The sequence below is a fragment of the Amia ocellicauda genome, chromosome 1 (genome assembly GCF_036373705.1).
Source record: "Amia ocellicauda isolate fAmiCal2 chromosome 1, fAmiCal2.hap1, whole genome shotgun sequence".
NCBI lineage: Eukaryota > Metazoa > Chordata > Actinopteri > Amiiformes > Amiidae > Amia > Amia ocellicauda.
The window spans coordinates 50,852,176-50,871,713 of NC_089850.1; the positions used below are offsets into that span (position 1 = coordinate 50,852,176).

A 19,538-nucleotide genomic window follows, 5' to 3' on the forward strand; every position below is an offset into this window, starting at 1 on the left:
GGTGCATGACTTAGAAAAAAAAAGTGAACAAAACACAAACAACAAGGTCTATCAACATATTTTGTTCTTCGTTTTTTTTTTGCAGTATTTCCTATTACTACCCCTGAACCACTGGTGCTGCTTACCCCACCAAGGTGCCTCACAGCCAATCGGACTCAGCAAGGAGTCCTGTTGTCGTGGCTCCCTCCAGCCAATCACACTTCGCCAATCGAGCGCTACATCATGGAGTTTCGCCTGGGAGAGAGGTGGGACGTCCTGGATGATACAATCCCAGCAGGGGAGACAGAACTTCTCGCCAGAGACCTGGTCCAGGTACAGGACACTTTCCCCCCCAACACTGTGGCTCTCTGATGTCATCAGTCATGGAAGCCCTATTAATGTGGTGCATTTCTGTTGTGGGCCAAAGAAAACTAAAATCTCTTGACACTGTATATCTGGGCTTGTGTACTTTGACAATCATTTCTGCTGTCCCTACCTACCATTAATCTATGTCCCTTTCTCAGTCAAATCACCCATGTGTTAATTTGGCTATTCCTTTCCATTAAAATTACACTTATTTTTAAACTTCCATAAAGTGATGTGGAGTAATGCCGTCATGTCATTTTTCAAGTGGAAAGAAAAACTTTGAAAATTTCAGCTGTTGATTAAAACAAATCATGCTTTGGAGTGATTGTTTTAGGCCTTATTCACCCAGACTCGCAAAGTAAAATGTATGAAAAAGAAGGATGGGAGAACATACAAAACCATTATTTATTTTATTTTATTATGGCAGGCCTGAAACAATACCAGGTTCATTGCAGATCAGTTCTTCTTGCAGAGCCTTATTTTCATGTTCACTCAGTTACTTAAGCTAAACTTTTTTGATCACAGGAGGGGAGGAAGTGCTTAGGAGTTAGTAAGCAGCTCAGATGCATATTTGTTTGCAAAGGCTTCATAGGTCATTGCAACCCAATATATTTCCAGAATCACATGCTTCAATGTGTCTTACCATCTAAGGAAATGAGAACAAAGCCTGTAATGGATCCATTTATGACACGGACATGTGTGCCGCAACCCTGGAAATTTTTCCTAAATTTTAACCCCAGTCTGAAATGCAAAGGAAGACTGTCAGGGTTTATTTCTTCTTGCTGTGGATTCTCCGCCTTCCTGTTACTGTGCTCTTCAGTGTGACAGAATATCCTCAGAGCTTTATAGCATTTCCATTCTCAGTCGAACACGAACTCACATTAAACACGAGGATTTTAGACCTTATTAGTAATTTTGGGCTGGTTTGTTTAAGAGCTGGAGGGTTTGAAGAAGAGTTAAGTGCTGTTTCTTGTACACACAACATTACAGATGCATCATGGGCAAAAGTTTCGAGCTTTTCTACAGAACTGACTGCAGCACTGCACAAAACTTTAACTCTTGTTTATGTCTTCTGTTCAATTACCTTACTTCAGTTTAGATTTTTTTGTTATCCTGGAAGAAAGAGTCAGAACTGACCAAGCAAATTTGAAGTCAATGACACCTCCTGCTCAAGGAGAGTTGAGTTTTTAAAAGATCAAGTGTTTCTGTTCAACCAGCTCTCTGAATTGATCAGTGTCTGAGTCTATAGAGGTTGCTGGTCTTATAACCCCTGCAGACCCCTATTTATGTGTTATTTGTAAGCCAGCACTGCCACTTTAGAGCACAGCTATCGATTTTGCTGCAGTGCGCCGCTCTGGAATGTGCTAGGTGGTCTCTGTGTGACCCGTGCAGCCTGTTGTCGTAAAACCCAGTAATTATAAGGGAAAGGCTCATAAGCACCTAGCGAGAAGACTGGAGGTCTCAATAACTAAACCAGTATATTAGCTGGACATAGATCATTGTTTCTGCACACCCCATCACCCGCCATTGCTAAAGGAAAAACATCTCTGAGCGGCTAATGAAGGCTGACGGCCCTTTCAATCTGACCCCGTGCTGATTGAATCAGGCTGAACTGCTGACCCCTATTAATCTTGGCATGTGACCTTTTTAATTTCACCAAGAGCTGCTGCATGACAATAGTGAGCTCAGGGGGTAGAAATAGGGAATTCAGAATTGCCAAGCATGACTTTTTTTCTGTTCTTAGAGTAAAACGTTTCATGGCGTTCTTGTGGTTGATTTAAAAGAATAAAATAAAACCATCCTAATTTAATAACACTTGAACGTTTCAGGTCTGAATTAATAACAGAGGGTCTGATTTTTCCCTAGGAGTCGTGGTATGAATTCCGCGTAATGGCCGTCATGGAAGACGTCATAAGTGACCCCAGTAATGTCGTTGGAGTTTCAAGTACAGGTAAGAAGGACAGAGGCGGCCAATATAGCCCTTTCGGAATGTGAATGAGAAAAAGTGACAGTTATGTACTGTAACATTGTAACACGTACATCTAGAAAAAACAACATTCATACAAAATATCAATGTATCAGACAAAGGTTGAGTTTCTCTCATATATATGTGCAATGAGTAGGAAATGGGCAAAATAAATTATTTTGTCGAACTGCAACAGAAGCCTCCTATGCTCCCCAGTACAAAAGGTACGAGTCTTCTATGTACGAGTCCCCTGCCTGGATCTCTGCATTGTACAGTGTTACAGCACCCCCTGGTGCACTTTAGCCCACTCACAACCACAACAGTGTTGTCATGAAAGCAGCTCGAGCAGCTGATTTCTCTCTCTCTCTTCTCATTGGAAATGCGTGGTCATGATTCTCAGTAGGTTTTACCTTTAAAAAAGCACTTTAAAGGACAGGTTTATAATGGAATAGCATAGCAGCCATCCCCTACTTACCTCACCCTCTTCTGCCTGAAGAGCTGTGAAGTAAGTGAAAAACAGCATGCGCCCGGCAGTCCATTTCAAGAGGTAGAAGCATATTATTATTATTATTATTATTATTATTATTATTATTATTATTATTATAGCAGTAGTTGTCATCCTCGTGGAGTTCCTCTAGCAGCCACCATCACCCAAGGCCGTTAATGTTGTTTTACAGCCATGTTGTTGTTTTTCATGCATATATACAGCATTACAAGGGTACAATAATACACATCAAAATCATGCACACTTTTCAGTGAGTAAGGTAAGGTACAGGAGCTGATCAGAATGGCCTACGGGGCGGGGGTTCTCTTTATAACACTCAGGACGCACAGATCACTGTGGCTGACCTCTGTCAGAGGCTTCTCCCAGACATGACATGTCTCCCTCTCTCCCTCGCTCGCCCAGATCTCTTTCCCCCTCCGGAGATGGCAGACGAGGGGCTGGCCCGGCCGGTGGTCGCGGGGATTGTCGCCACCATCTGCTTCCTGGCAGCAGCCATCTTGTTCAGCACACTGGCGGCCTGCTTCGTCAACAAGCAGCGCAAACGCAAGCTCAAGAGGAAGAGAGGTAGGGCTCCCTTTCCTGAATTAAGGGACGAATGCGGTTCAAGCTCAAGAACCCTGGCAAGCTTCTCTACTAGAATGTAGCAGAGTCGAACGCCAGCAAGGGGGTTTGAAGGACCAGCGCCAAAGTAATCTTTGGGCAGCCTGCAACCTGCCAGCATTACCGATTGTATCTGGAGTTGGGTTCCAGAAGAAAAAGCTTCCCAACACAGATAAACTTTCTTTCAAAGTAGAGTTGACTGAAGATACAAGAAAGACTAGCATCTCCGGCAAGAGCACTGATTGTAAAGTGTTGAATAGGAGAGCCCTTTCCAATATGTCTACTGTGTCTGTTTCTTCATTTTGAAAAGAAATGTATACATATATATTTATAGCAATATATCTTGCTGAAATGCTGTACACAAATCGATAAAAGCAGTGTTTTTTTGTTTGTTTTTTATTTAAGATGAAAAACAGTAACTTTTGAGCTGGTTAATATGTTTTAATTACAGTGAAAAAAATGCTGCTAAGAATGCATTAACATTCAACGTGGCCATGTTGATTTTCAATGCATTCCCTGCTTCTGTCTGCAAACCAGAAGAGACAATGATAATGTATTTCTGCCAGAGCTATTTCAATTAAAGTTACCTGCAGACTGAAGTGAAAAATGAAGTCACTTGTACATTACAGGTCCATCTAAAACACCAGTATTCAATATCCAATATCCTTTAAATATTTACATGAACATTCTCAAAGAGCACACAGTGCATCAATGTGAGCAGTTGGAAAGATTTATAAAGATAATTACAAGCTATTATCACTCCCTAATCGCTTTTCTTCGACCAAACCCTCTCCACCAGCACAGACTGTGGGATTGAACTGAACTGTACATTTATCTGGGATCTATACCCAACAACCATGTACAGTAATCAGGAGAATGTTAATGAGCAGCAACCAGAAAACCGTACCGTGCTTTAAAACGTAGAAATAAACAAGTGACTTGAAATAGGAACTTAAGCACAGCAGTTCCTTTTATGGGAAATTAAAATAGCAATGTGGGAAGCATCTACAGAGAGTGTCGGCTACAAGGTCTGCCCTAATCGAATGCATTCATTTCAAACGGTGTATGAAATCTCGTATTACTTTATGAATAAACACCATAAGAATATGAACATTTCTTACAAATATTATTTTCAACTATATCCTACTTATAAGAAAAGCTCAAGTTGTGGCTGCCTGATTTCAGTAGTGTGTTCAGCCCAGTTACCTGCAGACCCCCCGACCATGCTTGCTCTTTTTGTTTTATCATTGATCCTCCAATGGTATCTCTCAGTGCAGCATCACCCTTTTCAACAGTGTATTCTGAGTCCTTCAAGGCCTGATGTCTAGCCAGAGGTGCAGGGTTTATTTTCAGAACAACCCTGCTGTAGTTAAGTTCACAGCATGCACAGTTTAAGAGTTACATTTCCTGTCCATTTCACCAGCACATGGAGATGAAGTGTGGTTTATTTGAGTATGTATTTATTTTTGTCTAGCCTTCTCACTTTCACCATAACTCTGATTCTGTAAGTGAAAGCGTTGAACGCCCCGAACGTAGGCCCGGGTCTCTGCATATCTCCAGCACCGTGCACCATGATGCTTGGACCTGGGGTTGAGACGTGTATGGTGGCAGTAGCTCATCCTCTGTTTCCTATGTGTTCTCTTTCTTTTCAGACCCTCCCCTTTCCATAACACACTGCAGAAAAAGCATCGAAACTCCGTAAGTAACAACGTCACACACAACATGTGTCCTGGGTTTCAGTGATCTACCTTGTAGTTTACACAGACATCGGTATATTTACTGCTCTCTAGAACACTCTAGAACACTCTAGAACTGAAGGTAGTAGACTCGCTCACACCTTTAGGAAGCACAGCCAAGTGTTGGCCTTTCCCATTGGCTGTCGATAGTCAGTGATTTGTGGTTCTAGAATGTCGACACACCTGCTTTAACTGCTCACATCAACGTTGGCTGTTAGCGCCCTGCTTACCTGTAAGGTCTGGAATGTACCACCTGTATTAATGGGCTTTTCAACTCCAAAGGTTAGCTGTCCTGCGCCTGAACCACAATTAGAATCAATCCAAAATGCCTGTATCTCTTGCTTAGCAAACCATTGCCTGAATAGCATGAGGTCTTAGTCGTTTTACTCTCTCCCCACAAAATACAATTCAAGAAAACAAGTTGAGCCTCATAAAATAATAATAAAAAAATAATAATAATAATAACCAAAAAGTATCTAGCTACTGTGTTGACCCTTTGCTAGACTTGGTGAATGGATTAATGGTTTTCTAAACAAATACAGCTAAGACTTTCACTTGAAATGGTTCATTATTTAATTGCTGTCCATCTCTGTCATATTATTACATGACCGGCAAGACGGTAACACATTTCAAATGAATTATTGAAGCTTTGAAAATGTTATTTTTCAAACCACATGAGGAATATCTGTACACATAAAAAAGGTTAAACCTAACACTTGTACAAATGACTTCATTGTTTATTGAAAAGAGTCCCTGTAATTCTCCACAGTGCTCAATTTCAAACAATATTATTTAATCTGTTTAGACTTTTTGATGCATCTAAGGCACCATATCCTTAAATTGCGTAATGCAGTTTTCCAATTGAGATCAATAGATGATATTACATTTAAAGTGTTTCTGGCACTTTATTCATTGTGTCAGTGTCAGGGTAACTTTATTTCCTCCCTCTTGTCAAGTTAATTTCTGACATGTAAAGATTGGGTGGTGTATTGCAGTTGGCAAAAACATGCAGAGATGATCTGAAACATTGTTATTTTAATTGGAAGTATTTCCAATGCCCATTAATATTAACAAATGGCCACACTTGTGCATTTCTTTTAAGCACTGCTTTACACTGTAAATGTACAGTAACTGAACTCTGAATAAAACACAGTGAGATCCCAAGCAAGTCACCACCATTACTGGAAGGGCCCTGGTGAGATATGTGAAAGGCCAGTAATGAAGCGCTGATTGAATTATGGGAAAAAACAAGACTAACTATTTAACCCCTCCTCTAGGGTCTGGATTCACAGAGTCTGCTGACTTAACAGCAATTTTAAGCATTATCGTTTAGAATATGGTGGGTCATAAATATAATGCTTTTCAAACATTTGGTTATGACATGATTGTTGTTAGGGTTATATGATTGTTTGAACACACAAAAAATAATGTGTGTTTGTGTGTGTGTGATAGAGAGAGAAAGAGTGTGTGTGTGAGAGACAGTGTGAATAAAACACACTGTGAAATCCCAGATGAAATACATATAAATTCAGGCAAATATATATTTTTGTATTTGTTTGATCTTCCTTTATGAGATTCCCATTCAGAATTATGAATTATAAGTAGGAAATGTGGCACACGCATCTTTTTTCTTATCTTGTACTGACTTAAAGGGTTAAATAATATGGATATGGAAACATGAGTTTTCAGCTCCACACAAGGATTGTTCTGAAATAACCAGGACTGAACCGCAGTAATTCTCTAGCAGAGTTTACCATGGTAAAGTTTGCATGCTAATTTCTGTTGTGTGATTTGCTGATACCGTTAAAATCTGGGCTTTTCCATGCTTTTACCATGCTTGGCTGTGCCTTTTTCATGCTTTTGCGATGCTTAACTGCGCTTTTCAAAGAGTATTTACCATGGTACACTGGCAGTAGTCCGCAGAGTGTGAAGGGATTCGGTAGCACAAGACTGGTTTGTGCATAGTGAGGTAAAAAAAAAATACTGAAATGCTTGAAATTATCCCTCTGATGACCAATTAAAAAACAATAAGAATGTGTGGTTTTTATTTTTATAGAATATATGTCTATCTGGTTCAGGTTTTTTTTTGTTTTTTTTTTACTTTTTTTTAAACTTAACTGTTTTTTGTTTTTTTCTTTTTCCAGTTATAGTAACTTCAACCTTTGATGGCTTTGGGACTTGTTGATTTCTATACAGATTAGTGGTAGCATTCTGTATATTTGTGGCTACAAATATATTAAATTGTCTTCTATGCAGCATTGTACCTACCCTGAAATCATTGCCAGTGTTTGTTTAAACACTTTAGTGAATGTGATCTATACAAGAAGGAAATAAAGACTGAACTTTTTTATTTTTAAGTTGTTACAGATTGATTGTGCTGATTGTAGGGAGTGTGTACAATTGAGTAGACCACAAATGTGTTTAAACCACACAGTATTTAACTAAGTTATGAACTACTATCTAGATATAGATAGTTACAGAACTGGTCAGTTAACTGTTGTCACTTTAATAAACAGTGTAATTAATGTTGCTTTTTAATGGTGCTTTATGCAAAAGGCAATAGAAATCAGCTTTTAACACTTTTAAAAGCAAACTTGATTTGGGAGTATTAAAACTGACTCTAGCCTGCCTTTTCATTGAGTTCTGTCTGTAAGGAAATCTTCCATTCTTGCAAATGGTCTCAAACACACATCGGATTTCACAATCCTGAAGACAATAAAATTTACCTCAGTTACATCTCTATGCCACCAAGTAGTCAGTTACAGTACAACAATAAAAACTATTTGCCTGTTTGCTAGTTGGTTGCTGATGATGTAAACCCTTTGGTGCAAGTTTTTTTGAACAAACTTTTATCACGTGCTGCAATATAGGATGAGCCCAGTGATGTTTATTGTGAAACACTGTTTTGCAAACTAATGGTGCCCTGGCTACCAGGATTATGATACTAGAATTAGCTATGCTTTGTATCTGTAGCATTAACTTCCAAAGGGTCTCGAATTTGTATGTTTCTTTTTAATGCATTTTTTCTCTTCCCCTGCACAATGTGACAAACCCTTCTGGAAAAGCCTCTTCCTATCCAGTAACCTGTAGCTTTATTTTAACACTTGAATAGTGTTGTAGCATCTCCCCCTTACCTCTTGGTTCACTCCAGACTGTACCTAAGCTCTTATAGGTCTATAGAAATATATTTATATCTCTAAAGTGATGGTAGGCAGAAAATATCACGGTTCATTTCTATCTGCATGAGATTAAGTTCCCTACTCTCTGCATGCATCAGCCTTGAACTGTACCATGTACTATTTGTGACAAATAAACAGAGCATTTGTGATAATTGCACTGGCCGAACCTTTTCTTGTGTCTCTGTTATCTCTCTTTATATTTACCTGACGCATAGCCTTATTGACGGCCAATTCTCCCCCGTTTTTATTGTGTTTCCCATCGCAGGACTCCGCTAAGCCCACTGCCTGGTATTGAGCCTTACTGGGAGGGGAGGGACGGGAACAGCTACAGGCCCCCGCAAAGCAGCCCAGTGTGAGTGCCTGCACCCTGTTCAGCAATGTGTGCTGGCTTAGCGGCATGCTTTCATTCACGGTGCTGGGCACAGCGGGGGGGGGGGCGGGGAATACCCACCGAAACCACTCGCACAGGCCGCACAACAGCCGCCCTTTTTAAGCTGTGGATCAGAGTGGGCTTCGCTGACGGTGTCTTCGTCTGCTTTTCCGTGGGCTTAAGTACCCAGCAGGTGGAAACTGCACGGGCCATTTTGGGTTAGTTATGGATGTATTAATCCCCTTTCCTCAAGGATTACAGATCGTTTGTCTCCACTTGCTGTTACTCCATCCATAGCCAACTCTCAGAGAGGACTGTAGGAGGGAATGCTTTCCAGCACTTCATACTTCCACAGCAAACACTAGTGTCTCCACTTAATAGAGGCTGCATTTATTGACACCTGTCAAAGTAGGGTTACTGAGTTGTGCCCAAAAGTTTTATTTGATTTATACTGAACTCTTTCTGCTGAAAGTTTCTGTTTCTGCTCTTTAATGTGGGTATAAATATATATATATATATATATATATATATATATATATATATATATATATATATATATATATATATATATATATATATTTATATATATACCCACATTTATATATATATATATATATATATATATATATATATATTTATATATTTACTGTTGTTGTTTCTTTAACTAGGGTAAATATTGTTCCTCAGGGTTTAAAAAGTAAGTTTGCATCAGGATTGGCCTTGATAGTTTTAGAAGTGAAAAAAAGCGAGTTTGTGAGTTGGCCTTCTTGTGAGTCTTCAGGTTTGTGCCTCACTGGCTATAATGGGGGCAGAAGGGTTTATAGTGCCGATCCTCCGGGCTCTCTTATCCTCAGCCCGGGTCCTCATAGCTCATGGGTTTTGTTCGCTGTGCTGTTGCTTTTCGTTCTTGTGCACCATACCGCTTCTTACTCCCTTAGGACCCTGTGCATCCCTGTGCTGCAGTCTTCCTTGGCTGCCCACCGGGTGCCGCTTCATGTGACCCAACTAAAGACTCAGAAAAAAGCTCAGTCCCACTTTAATTTTCGTAAGTAGTCCTTGAGGACACAGCCAAAATTAAGTTCTTGCAGTACAGCGCATAATGAAGAGGAACCAAAGCATTGCAGGAAGAACACTTCCCTTGAATACTGACGAAATTATACCGTTTGACACAGTGGGTCTCAGTGGGTATGGCAAAGTGACAGACCAACTTTTTCAAATATACAATTAGTTTAATTAAAACCATAAACACTTCCTCATGTCCATTGACTGGAGTGTTATGTCATGCTCTTTTCCTGAACAAAATCGATTAAAAAAAAACATCTCTATATTCTGAAATATTTCAGTCTGCTGGGTTAATCATGACCAAGTAAGAGTTTTCAATTTGTCACCCATGGAGAACAAAATTTTCTTTGCCTTCTTATATATCTGTATTTCCCACTGGAATGTTTCATCTAGCTGGTAATTTTTGTTTAAACTAATTTCATTTCTGATAGCCACTTGTTTGCACAAAGTAACATTTAGGTTTATTTGTGTATCTTTGTTTGTTTTTAAAGTCTCTAGAAATTCAAGAGTAAAATGAATTTGTTGGGAATGCTAGAGCATGACCTGGGAGATTAATCTTGGGACCTGGAATCTTGCGCACAAAGTGCTCATCCCTGGGGTATGGCACGCTGCACTGCTCAGCACTGGGGTATGGCACGCTGCACTGCTCAGCACTGGGGTATGGCATGCCCTACCCATACCTCTGAACCCTGCTCTTCAGCTCTGCTCTTCTGACTCAAACCCACCCTGAATATTCACTTAAGATTGAATTAGTTGTATTATTATTTTATTTTATCAGAAGCCAGTCATCCTGTCAACTATAGCTGTGATGACAGTTCTTGAAAAGGGGAACAACATTGTAAACACACTGCACTCCGTAGGGTTCTTATAGAGACACTGACTCTGGATACACAGTGGGGCGGCCGAGAGAACAGCTTCAAATGCAGAATCTCATTCAGATGTCATTCTTTTTTTTTACTTTTTAACACGGCAGCATGCTTTGACCAATGATATAAGAGCCAGGTGAGCCATTCATGTTTGTAAAATGTCAACGTTAGAGGTTGTAGCTAAGGGAAATTGCAAATTAAATGATGAAATCAAAAAGAAAAAAGAAAACTGTGGGGGATAAAGGATATGTTTTAGTTTCTGCTAACACCCCGAGGAAAGATTGCTGATGCTCTTTGAGTCTGACATATAAATTTAATATCGGAACAGAGAACATGAATTTTAAAAATAGCTCAAAGTATAGCTGATGCAACCTGGGAGAAAGAGAGAGAGAACACACAAAAAACTATCCTTTATAAATTTACTGCAGTCTGGAGATGTATGCATTTCCTATGCACCTCCCACAGCAAAAGTAGATTTAATTTAGGTGTCTACTGAGTGACTTGGCACCAATAGCTTACCACAGTGAAGGAGCTTGGTGTGTTCTTCTCCGATATAGTCCAAACTCCCTCTGCAAGGTCAAAGCATCAGTCTTCTGTGCATTCACTAACAATGGTGTAATGAATGTAAATTTTGCTCATATTTTTTCAGATTCTGTAAAGACTCAAATCCGAAGCTGCACCTGAATCACTGCCACATGCTGACGCTGAACACCCCACTGCACACAAGAGCATAACGGGTTAATGCTCGCAATGTGCTGACCGAACCTCAGAACCAGCCTTCCAGGACAAAAAAAAAACAAAAAAAAAACAGATCTGTTCTCTTTTTTTTTTTCTACAGTTTGTGTTTCACATGAAGTAGAGACAGATCTACTTAGAAATTGCTCAAAGTGTTACACCGAGTCAAAGTACATTCCAGCAGGTGTTTTTTTTAACCATTTGTTAAATTAACACCTCACTTTGACCTCGCCATTAGCTTAGAGCAAAATGGTGCAAAACACATATATTTATAGAATTTACAATATGCACAGCTAAAGTTTTGAAGTAACACTTTTTGAGAGTTTTAGTATGCATTTTCTATATAATAGCAAAATAATGTTTATACTGCTCCCAGCAGATCTACCTTCCTAGACTATTCTTCAGGACTCAGAACAGTAGCTCAGGGTGAATCGTATTATAAAGCAGCAGTATAAAACCTTGAATGGTTAAAGTTCCTGTGCACCCACTGTATTATTGTTATATGCAGTGTTGTGTTATTGTGTTGTGCACCTCTTGCTTCCATTGGCATTGGGTTGCCAGTGCGTTATTTCTAGACACCGATATCTGCAACAATGATTATAAGCAAAACAAAAGGTAATTTATCTGTGAGATAGTGTGATGGTGTCTCTTGGTTATATTTCTTATTCTTGCATAAATTATGTTTTATCATATACAAGTAGTTGTATGTTTGGACGGGCAATGAAAAACAAAGAGTTAGATCCTAAGTGTAAAATTAAATTGTATCAGTGCCAAAAAGGAAAAGAAAAGCAACCCATATATAAGAGGAAATAGGTCAAATAGGCACAATTGTGAATTATTTTTGAAATGTGTTGTGCCACAATGTTACATTTTTGCGTGACTGTAGTTCTCTTAGATTAGCTCAGTTATCGTAAATGTAAGTTTCTCTGGCTCAAAGACGTTTATATGAACACCAGATCTTTACAGTGCTGATCAAGTGACTGCCCGTGATGGGGCACAGGTTAAAACAGTGTGCTAACTTACTGATCAGCTGTCTCTAAAAGTTTGTTGTGGATCAATATCAAGTGTATTTGCTCTTCTACTGCTGGAGTCTGTAAACATTGTGCCACTGCGTCATAGACTGTGGTTTGAGTGACAGAGAACACACCCCGCTGTTCTCCCCGAGCCTCGCCAATGTGCAGTTGCCGTGTGAATTGAGCTCCATCGCTTCGGCTGCTGTGAGCACAAGCTTCCCCTCTTCTCCAGAGAAGTGTTGCAGTAGAGATTTTTTGAGTTTTCTGCCACCTGTACCTCACTGCTTTAAATAAAGTGTTTTACCATTGATGCCATCTGACTTTCTCTTTTGTTCTCTGGAAAGTACTGGTTGTTCCTCTTAATCTCTTGGTGAAAATACTCTCTCATTGGCATTAAATATTAAATTCACTCTTGACATACTGGAAGGTACAATATATTGCCTTCTTTGCATTTGGGCGGTAACCGTTTGAAGCACAAACAAGACCATTCAAAAATGCTGTATATATATATATATATATATATATATATATATATATATATATATAATGTTTTGTCCACTTTGATATCACTTAAATGTTTTCTTGGGCCAAGATGAATATCAAGACTTCGACCCACCTTTCAATTGAAAATTATATCCCCAGTTCTTGACAGAAGGTTTCTATTAAGTATAAACAAGAGGCCTCTGAATAGCAGAAACTGCTCTCAAGAGTTGGGTTTGTACTCTGCAATTGTTGGGTATGTTGAATAATTTATTTCTAGCCATTCCAAAATTTAATCAATAATAAACAGAAGAAAAAAGCAAGTGTATATATATATATATATATATATATATATATATATATATATATATATATATATATATACGTATGTATTTATACAAATAATTCAAGTGGATGTGTACAAAAATGTCAAGTATAAATGAATATGCATTTCTTTAAGACAATGAATACATTTTGTAAAATGAATTGAAAGAATATATGTAAAGTACCGACTGAAAACAGCAATACACTGTGGAACAATATTTCTTTGGTACCACATGTTATAATCAAGTATTGGTGCCAATTCGAGAGTATGTACTGTATCCAGGAAAGCTGAGTAAAGCCAAGACACATCCAGAAATAAAAGAAAAAGCAGACCCATCCCTGAGGGCAGACAGACATAAGTATATTCATTAAGACCATGCTGTGTGTGTGTGTGTGGAGGCGGGGGGGAGTCAACCATATTACTGAGCGGTACGTCTTTCACACCTCCGTAATTAACACTCCCTGTTGCAAGCTATTTCCAAAACGCACCCTGAGGTTGTTGCTCCAGCTCTGTGAGATACTGCACACAGCAAGGCCAAAATCTTGCCCTTGTGACCATTAGCCCAATTAAACTGCCCGCTCCCCACTTCTTGGCAGGATGAAAGATAAAGCCTGTGTGTTTATTTAGAGTGTTCACTGTTCCTGTCAAATTAGAAAGCCAGTGGAACTGAAAGACTGTCACCATGAGCAAGTGGTGGTTCAATTCTGCTATATATTTCTGTCAACAATTATACAACAATAAAAGAGAGAGGGGACTGTATGCTACAAGATATTCCAGTACAGAGCAGATACACATCTGCTGTGGTTCCTTTGCCCTTTATTTCACATAACACCAGATAGTGCATCAGTACATACCTTCCTTTCCTGTGAAGGTCTCCTCGTCACCATACCTCCTCATCCCCTGACATCACAAGAGCTGTCTACTCCTCCACCGAAGCAGCTGGTGGTGTGACTGTATCTCACAGGCTCACTGCAGTGAATACCAGCTATAACAGTAAAACACAAGCACGCAGTTACACCCCATCAGCAACACACCAAAATTAAAGTTAACAACATCCAGTATGAGTCTGGCGATCCTCCATAACTCCTCACTCTCGGTCCCTGAGGTGGAACTCAACTCATTTCTCATAGTCTTCATAATAAGTGAAGATCAAAAATGATCTATAGAAATTGAGCATCTGTAAAGGATAGTTGCTGTCGCTCTGGTGTTTCACAGGGATTGTAGCCATGTTTTACAGTAGCCTTTTGGTTTCTGTGATTCACACTACACATACGGTTAAGCCAACTTGTGTGCTCAGTTAACATGAGGGGTAAAGATAGGATTGCAGTACAATTGAAACTGATCACCTGTAGCAGGTAAATGTCTTATTTATGTTCAGCAATGGCAGGTTGTTGGTAGCAATGGCCTTATGTTAAACCTAGCCTGTGAGGCAGCGCATCCAGTAGCTGTAAGTGAAATGGAGCCGTCAGATCCTAGAAGACACCTGGAAGTGTTAGAGTGAGTCACCTGACCGGGCTGAAGGCGCACTGCAGGCATATGACTGATGAGCTGTACCTCCCCGTCTGAATCAATGCATCGCAGCATTTTATTTCCCTCAATCAAAGGTCTCCGAGACCTTGCCCAGATGCATACAGAAGCCACTGCTGCAGCTTCAGCTCCTGCCCATGATTAAAAACAAACTATCCCGTATTCCCATGTGAAATATGGACGTCATGTGAAACTTATGATCCCTTTTATTAAAATATGAAAAAAACACCCAGTGGTACAAACCTTTTTAAAATTAAGCTTTTTTTTGTTAAATTTAGTTTTTTTCTAACTTCATTGTGTTGACCCAGGTGTTTATTTAAAAGTTGTATGCATATTGTCCACTATGTGCTCACTGATGTAACGTTATGATCGCCATCTGTTCATTAATATATTTTTATTTTTTGCATAGTAGGTTTCATCAAAATTTCTTGCCAGCAAAAATACAGCATAAGCTTTTTCTAATTACATTAATTTCCAAGTTTCACAGTCGTCCAAAATCTAATGGAAACTCTGGCAGGCCCTGCAGTTTCAGCTGACATACTTGTGATGGTATTAGTTTATTTGCATAGGGCTGTGATATCCAGACAGTAGTAGAGAGATACATTTGGCAGTCTAGTCTTTACCTCTTGAAATATTAAATGCAAAATGAGATTTTGTTTTGGTATCCTCTGGGACTACCCTGAAAAAATAAACATTTCATTAAGATGTGATGTCGAGAACAGCAATATCCTGGAAAATCAGTAGCTACATATTCCTACTGATTACAAGTGACAAATGACAGATATCAGCAGAAACTTATCTTAAGTGACTGTGCATTTTCCAGTATCTCTTTGCACTGTTGATAATAATAATTTGTTTCTGCAGCGCATCACAGATTTGTCATTCCTGAGTGGTATCATGGTGGTATTTGTCCAACAGTGGTCCAAAATCAAATCATAGAGAAATATACCTAATGAATTTAATATCTTACATGTATTAACATAAGTATTGAAGTATTGATTTCTGACCAACACATTTTGTTTGACTTTTTAAAGGGGGGAATCATGCTCCAATATGAGACTCACTTTTACTAAGAAACTTGCACCAAACTGTGTTGCGATTTATATTTCTTGGAGGTGTGGTATCTTGTGAAATCAAAAACAAGCAGGGAAACGACAACCTCAAATGTAGCTGAAGGTGGGGTGATGCACTCAGAAATGTTTCTATTTCCTGTATTCTTTTTGTTGTTGCTGCTGCCACAATTTGGAAATTAATTGTATATGTTCCAGTTGAAAGACTTACATTAAGTGACTTTGAAATTACTGGGCAAACCAGCTTATTTGTTTGGCCACTTTTGAATATCACACAGTCTACAACGACTGTGCAGCATGTTATCTTTTATTATTCTAATATGGTAGTGTGTGTCCATAACCCCCATACAAATATTTTGTATTTTAGTTTTGGCCATCTGGAGGTCCTGTTCCTGAGAAATGAGTGTTCACTATGTAGTGCAAGAGTGGAAAGGTGGTCTGCAATGGGAGTGTAGTGAAGTTGACAAGGCCCTTGTCCTCTGTTCCTCCCTGTAGGTCCTCCTCTGGAAAGGTGAGTCCGGAGAGTGTCCACTCACTGCGGGCCCCGTCCGTGTCCTCAGATGATGTGCAGGGCCTGCAAGTGAAGAAGACGATGAGCCCCGGCAAGGAGAAGGAGCTCTCCCTGTACAAGAAGACCAAGCGAGCAATAACCAGCAAGAAGTACAGTGTATCCAAGCATGAGGCCGAGGCCACCACACCCATCGAACTGATCAGTCGCGGGCCGGACGGTCGCTTCGTCATGGACCCCTCAGAGATGGAGACTGTGGTGAAGCCCCGCCGCATCGAGGGCTTCCCCTTTGTGGAGGAATCGGACCTGTACCCTGAGTTCCGCCAGTCGGACGAGGAGAACGACGACCCTGGGCCCACGCCTCCGGCTATGGCTGCACTCAAGCCCCAGATCTCCCCGATGTCCTCCAGCCAAGAGTCCTACCTGCAGCCCCCCTCCTACAGCCCCCGGTTCCAGAGGCCCCTGGAAGGCATGGGCATGATGGAGAGCAGCCGGCTTCAGGCCACAGGCCAGATCAGGGCTCCCCCTCACCAGAGGGGCTTCCCCCACCAGTTTTACAGCTACCTAGGCAGCCCCGGGGAGCCCGAGCCACCTGCTCCCTTCTACATGCCCGAGATCAGCCCCCTGAGCTCTGTCATGTCCTCCCCGCCACTCATGCCAGAGGGGCCCTTCGGTCATGCCACCATCCCAGAAGAGAGCGGGGAAGGCGAGATCTCCCACTATGGCACTTCTAGCAGCACCCTCCCCCTGACTCATACACCCCCTTCTGCCCGCTCGCCCGAGCTCTGGCACCGCCCTGACTTCCCCTTCGCCAGCTTCGAGGGCCCTCCAGTGATGTTCCCCCCTCCACACCCCATGTACCCTCATCGTGACCTCCCGGAGCCCCCCCTGCCCCCGCCTCACGTTCTGCCTCGGGGCGCCCTCCCGCCCTCCTCCCTCCAGGTCTCCTCGTACCCTGGTGTCCTGCAGCTGGAGGCCCCAAAGAGCCGCCCAAGCAAGTCTCCCAGCAAGGTCAAGCCCCCGGGCCCCCCAGGCAAGCGTCTACCTATGCAAGAGGCACAGTTTCAAGGGCAGCTAAGACATACCAGCCACGGTATGGGCGTACCGGTATTGCCTTACCCCGACCCGGCAGCCCACATGGGCAGCCTAAGCACATTCGGCAGCCTGGACACCCGGTGGTATGAGCCCAGGCCCCGGCTCAGCCCCCGGCTGGCCCGCCGGGTGGATCCCAGCCTGCATCAGGTGGTTCTCCAGCCGTCCCGCCTCTCCCCACTCACCCAGAGCCCCATAAGTTCCCACGAGGGCTCCCCCGAGCTGGTGGTGCGGCCCCGGCCCCGCCCAGGCCTCATCCAGCCCCCCGGCCCACCTGAGATGTCGGAGATCACCCTGCAGCCCCCCACTGCCGTCAGCTTCTCCCGGAGGTCCTCTCCCACCTCATCGCCGGCGCAGCGTCAGGGTGGAGGCGGCGGGCGATGGGGCAGCCCCAGCTACCGCCCCCAGCTGGCCTTTGCAACCACTGCAACCAGCTACCCCTCCCAGTCCCCATCACCCCCCATAGAAAGCAGCGACGTGTTCGGGCAGATGCCGTCCCAGCGGAGGACAGACGAGGAGATCCTTCCCTCTGAGCCCTCACCACCTCAGTTGTCAACTTCAGGGTAGGTGGAGTCGGCTGTCCGCTTGAAAGCAAGTCTCCCTCACTGGCAAGGGGAGAGGAAGGCAGTTGTTACTGTCAGACCCGTTTTTAAATATTCATACCTGGCAGGGGGCCTGGATGTCTCAGTTAAGGAGATAATTGGAAGTCTTTCCTAGACTAAAATCACTAAGTGTGGTTAGTTTTACACTCTTTCTTCAAGATGACCATGTCTTTGTCCAAGGGAGTGGACTCTGAGCATTGCTGCATGCCTTTAGACTTGATACATTAATTACAGAGGAACTTGAAGTTCACAAAGGTTTAATGTGTTTTTTAAGTATTTACACTTGTCTTGAATACATAAAATTCAATTAAAGGTTTTAATATCTTAAACTAAAAAGTTATAAAAGAATAGTATTTTAATTTCTTATAATAAGATATACCAAAATAATAATAATAATAATAATAATGTAGATTCATGAAATCAGATACTGATCAGTATTTACATTTTGTTGTTTTATTTTTAATATGAGGTAATGAAATATTTTCGATACATTTTCGGTGCACTACATACTGTTATATGATAATAAAAGCATATTCTATACTCAAGACCCTATTAAATGAGTGCACATGCTATCTGAAACCGACTCTGTCAGGTGGCCGTATCGCACCAAAGTGCCTCTTGTACTGACTTTTGCAACCATCATAAATGTTGTGTGTCTAATGAAAATTCACTGGCCTATAACTAGACTGGGAGCAAATGTTTTGTCTGCTTCCATGAATCGTTTTTTTCCTATTATTTTTTCTTTTCTTGTATTTCTTCCCAGACTAGTTTATGCCATAACCCTGCTTGTTATTTCATTTGCTTCACAAATCATTTAAGAGATTCCACTTGATGGGAAAGGAAAAACAAAATCTTTGATAAGGTTGCTCTGTGTCAAAGGATAACCACGAATACAGCCAGTGGCCAGGGCAATGCAGGTAACCTAAAAAGCCTGGATTCAATCAGAGAAGCTCACTTCAGGGCAGCAATTGAGAGTCATGTTTTATCTTTTGTCACCGCCACGAGGAAGAGCTGCTCACATCCATCTTGATTGAGAACTCTCGGGCAATGCCTCTGAAGCAGAAAAGGAAACTCATTATCGCCACTCGTGCCAGGCTTTTTAGGCCACCTTGTGTTATTACGTGTCCTGCGGTGCATAAGGACAAAACGTCACGGCACGCCCAGAGTGCCCTTCATCTTCCTTAGTGGCCTGACAGCATGATAAGTCCCTCCCCTCCCTAACCCTCCCTTCCCTGCCCTCCCCTGCCCTCCCCTGCAGACCCTCCCTCCCCAGAGACCTCAAGACAAAGTGGCAGGGGAAGAGAGCTAATTCAGAAACAAACAAAACCTTGTGGCAGGGAAATGTCCTCTCTCATCTGTTGCACTGTCTTCATCTGCTTAACTAGGGACATTTGGTCGTTCTGATGGCTCCTGGAGTCTTACCTGCTTTGTTTTTGATTGATCTCAGCTATCTGGGCAGCGTTGTTGTGACCAGGTCCTCTACACCGCAATAGGTAAGGGTTGGATCCATGTCTGAAAGGGGGGGGGCAGCAGGTGGGGCTTTTAATCACATCTTCC

General features: G+C 41.7%; 1 protein-coding gene across 1 annotated transcript in view; it reads left to right on the top strand.

Annotated features, from left to right (window-relative positions):
• igsf9bb (immunoglobulin superfamily, member 9Bb) overlaps positions 1-19,538 on the top strand; it is a 163,825-nt gene that overhangs the window by 136,690 nt on the left and 7,597 nt on the right. Inside the window, exons 14-19 of the mRNA XM_066708218.1 lie at positions 86-312; positions 2,212-2,296; positions 3,219-3,380; positions 5,069-5,114; positions 8,597-8,683; positions 16,275-17,942. Of these exons, the coding sequence (XP_066564315.1) occupies positions 86-312; positions 2,212-2,296; positions 3,219-3,380; positions 5,069-5,114; positions 8,597-8,683; positions 16,275-17,942 (2,275 nt within the window). The remainder of the gene's footprint in view (positions 1-85; positions 313-2,211; positions 2,297-3,218; positions 3,381-5,068; positions 5,115-8,596; positions 8,684-16,274; positions 17,943-19,538) is intronic.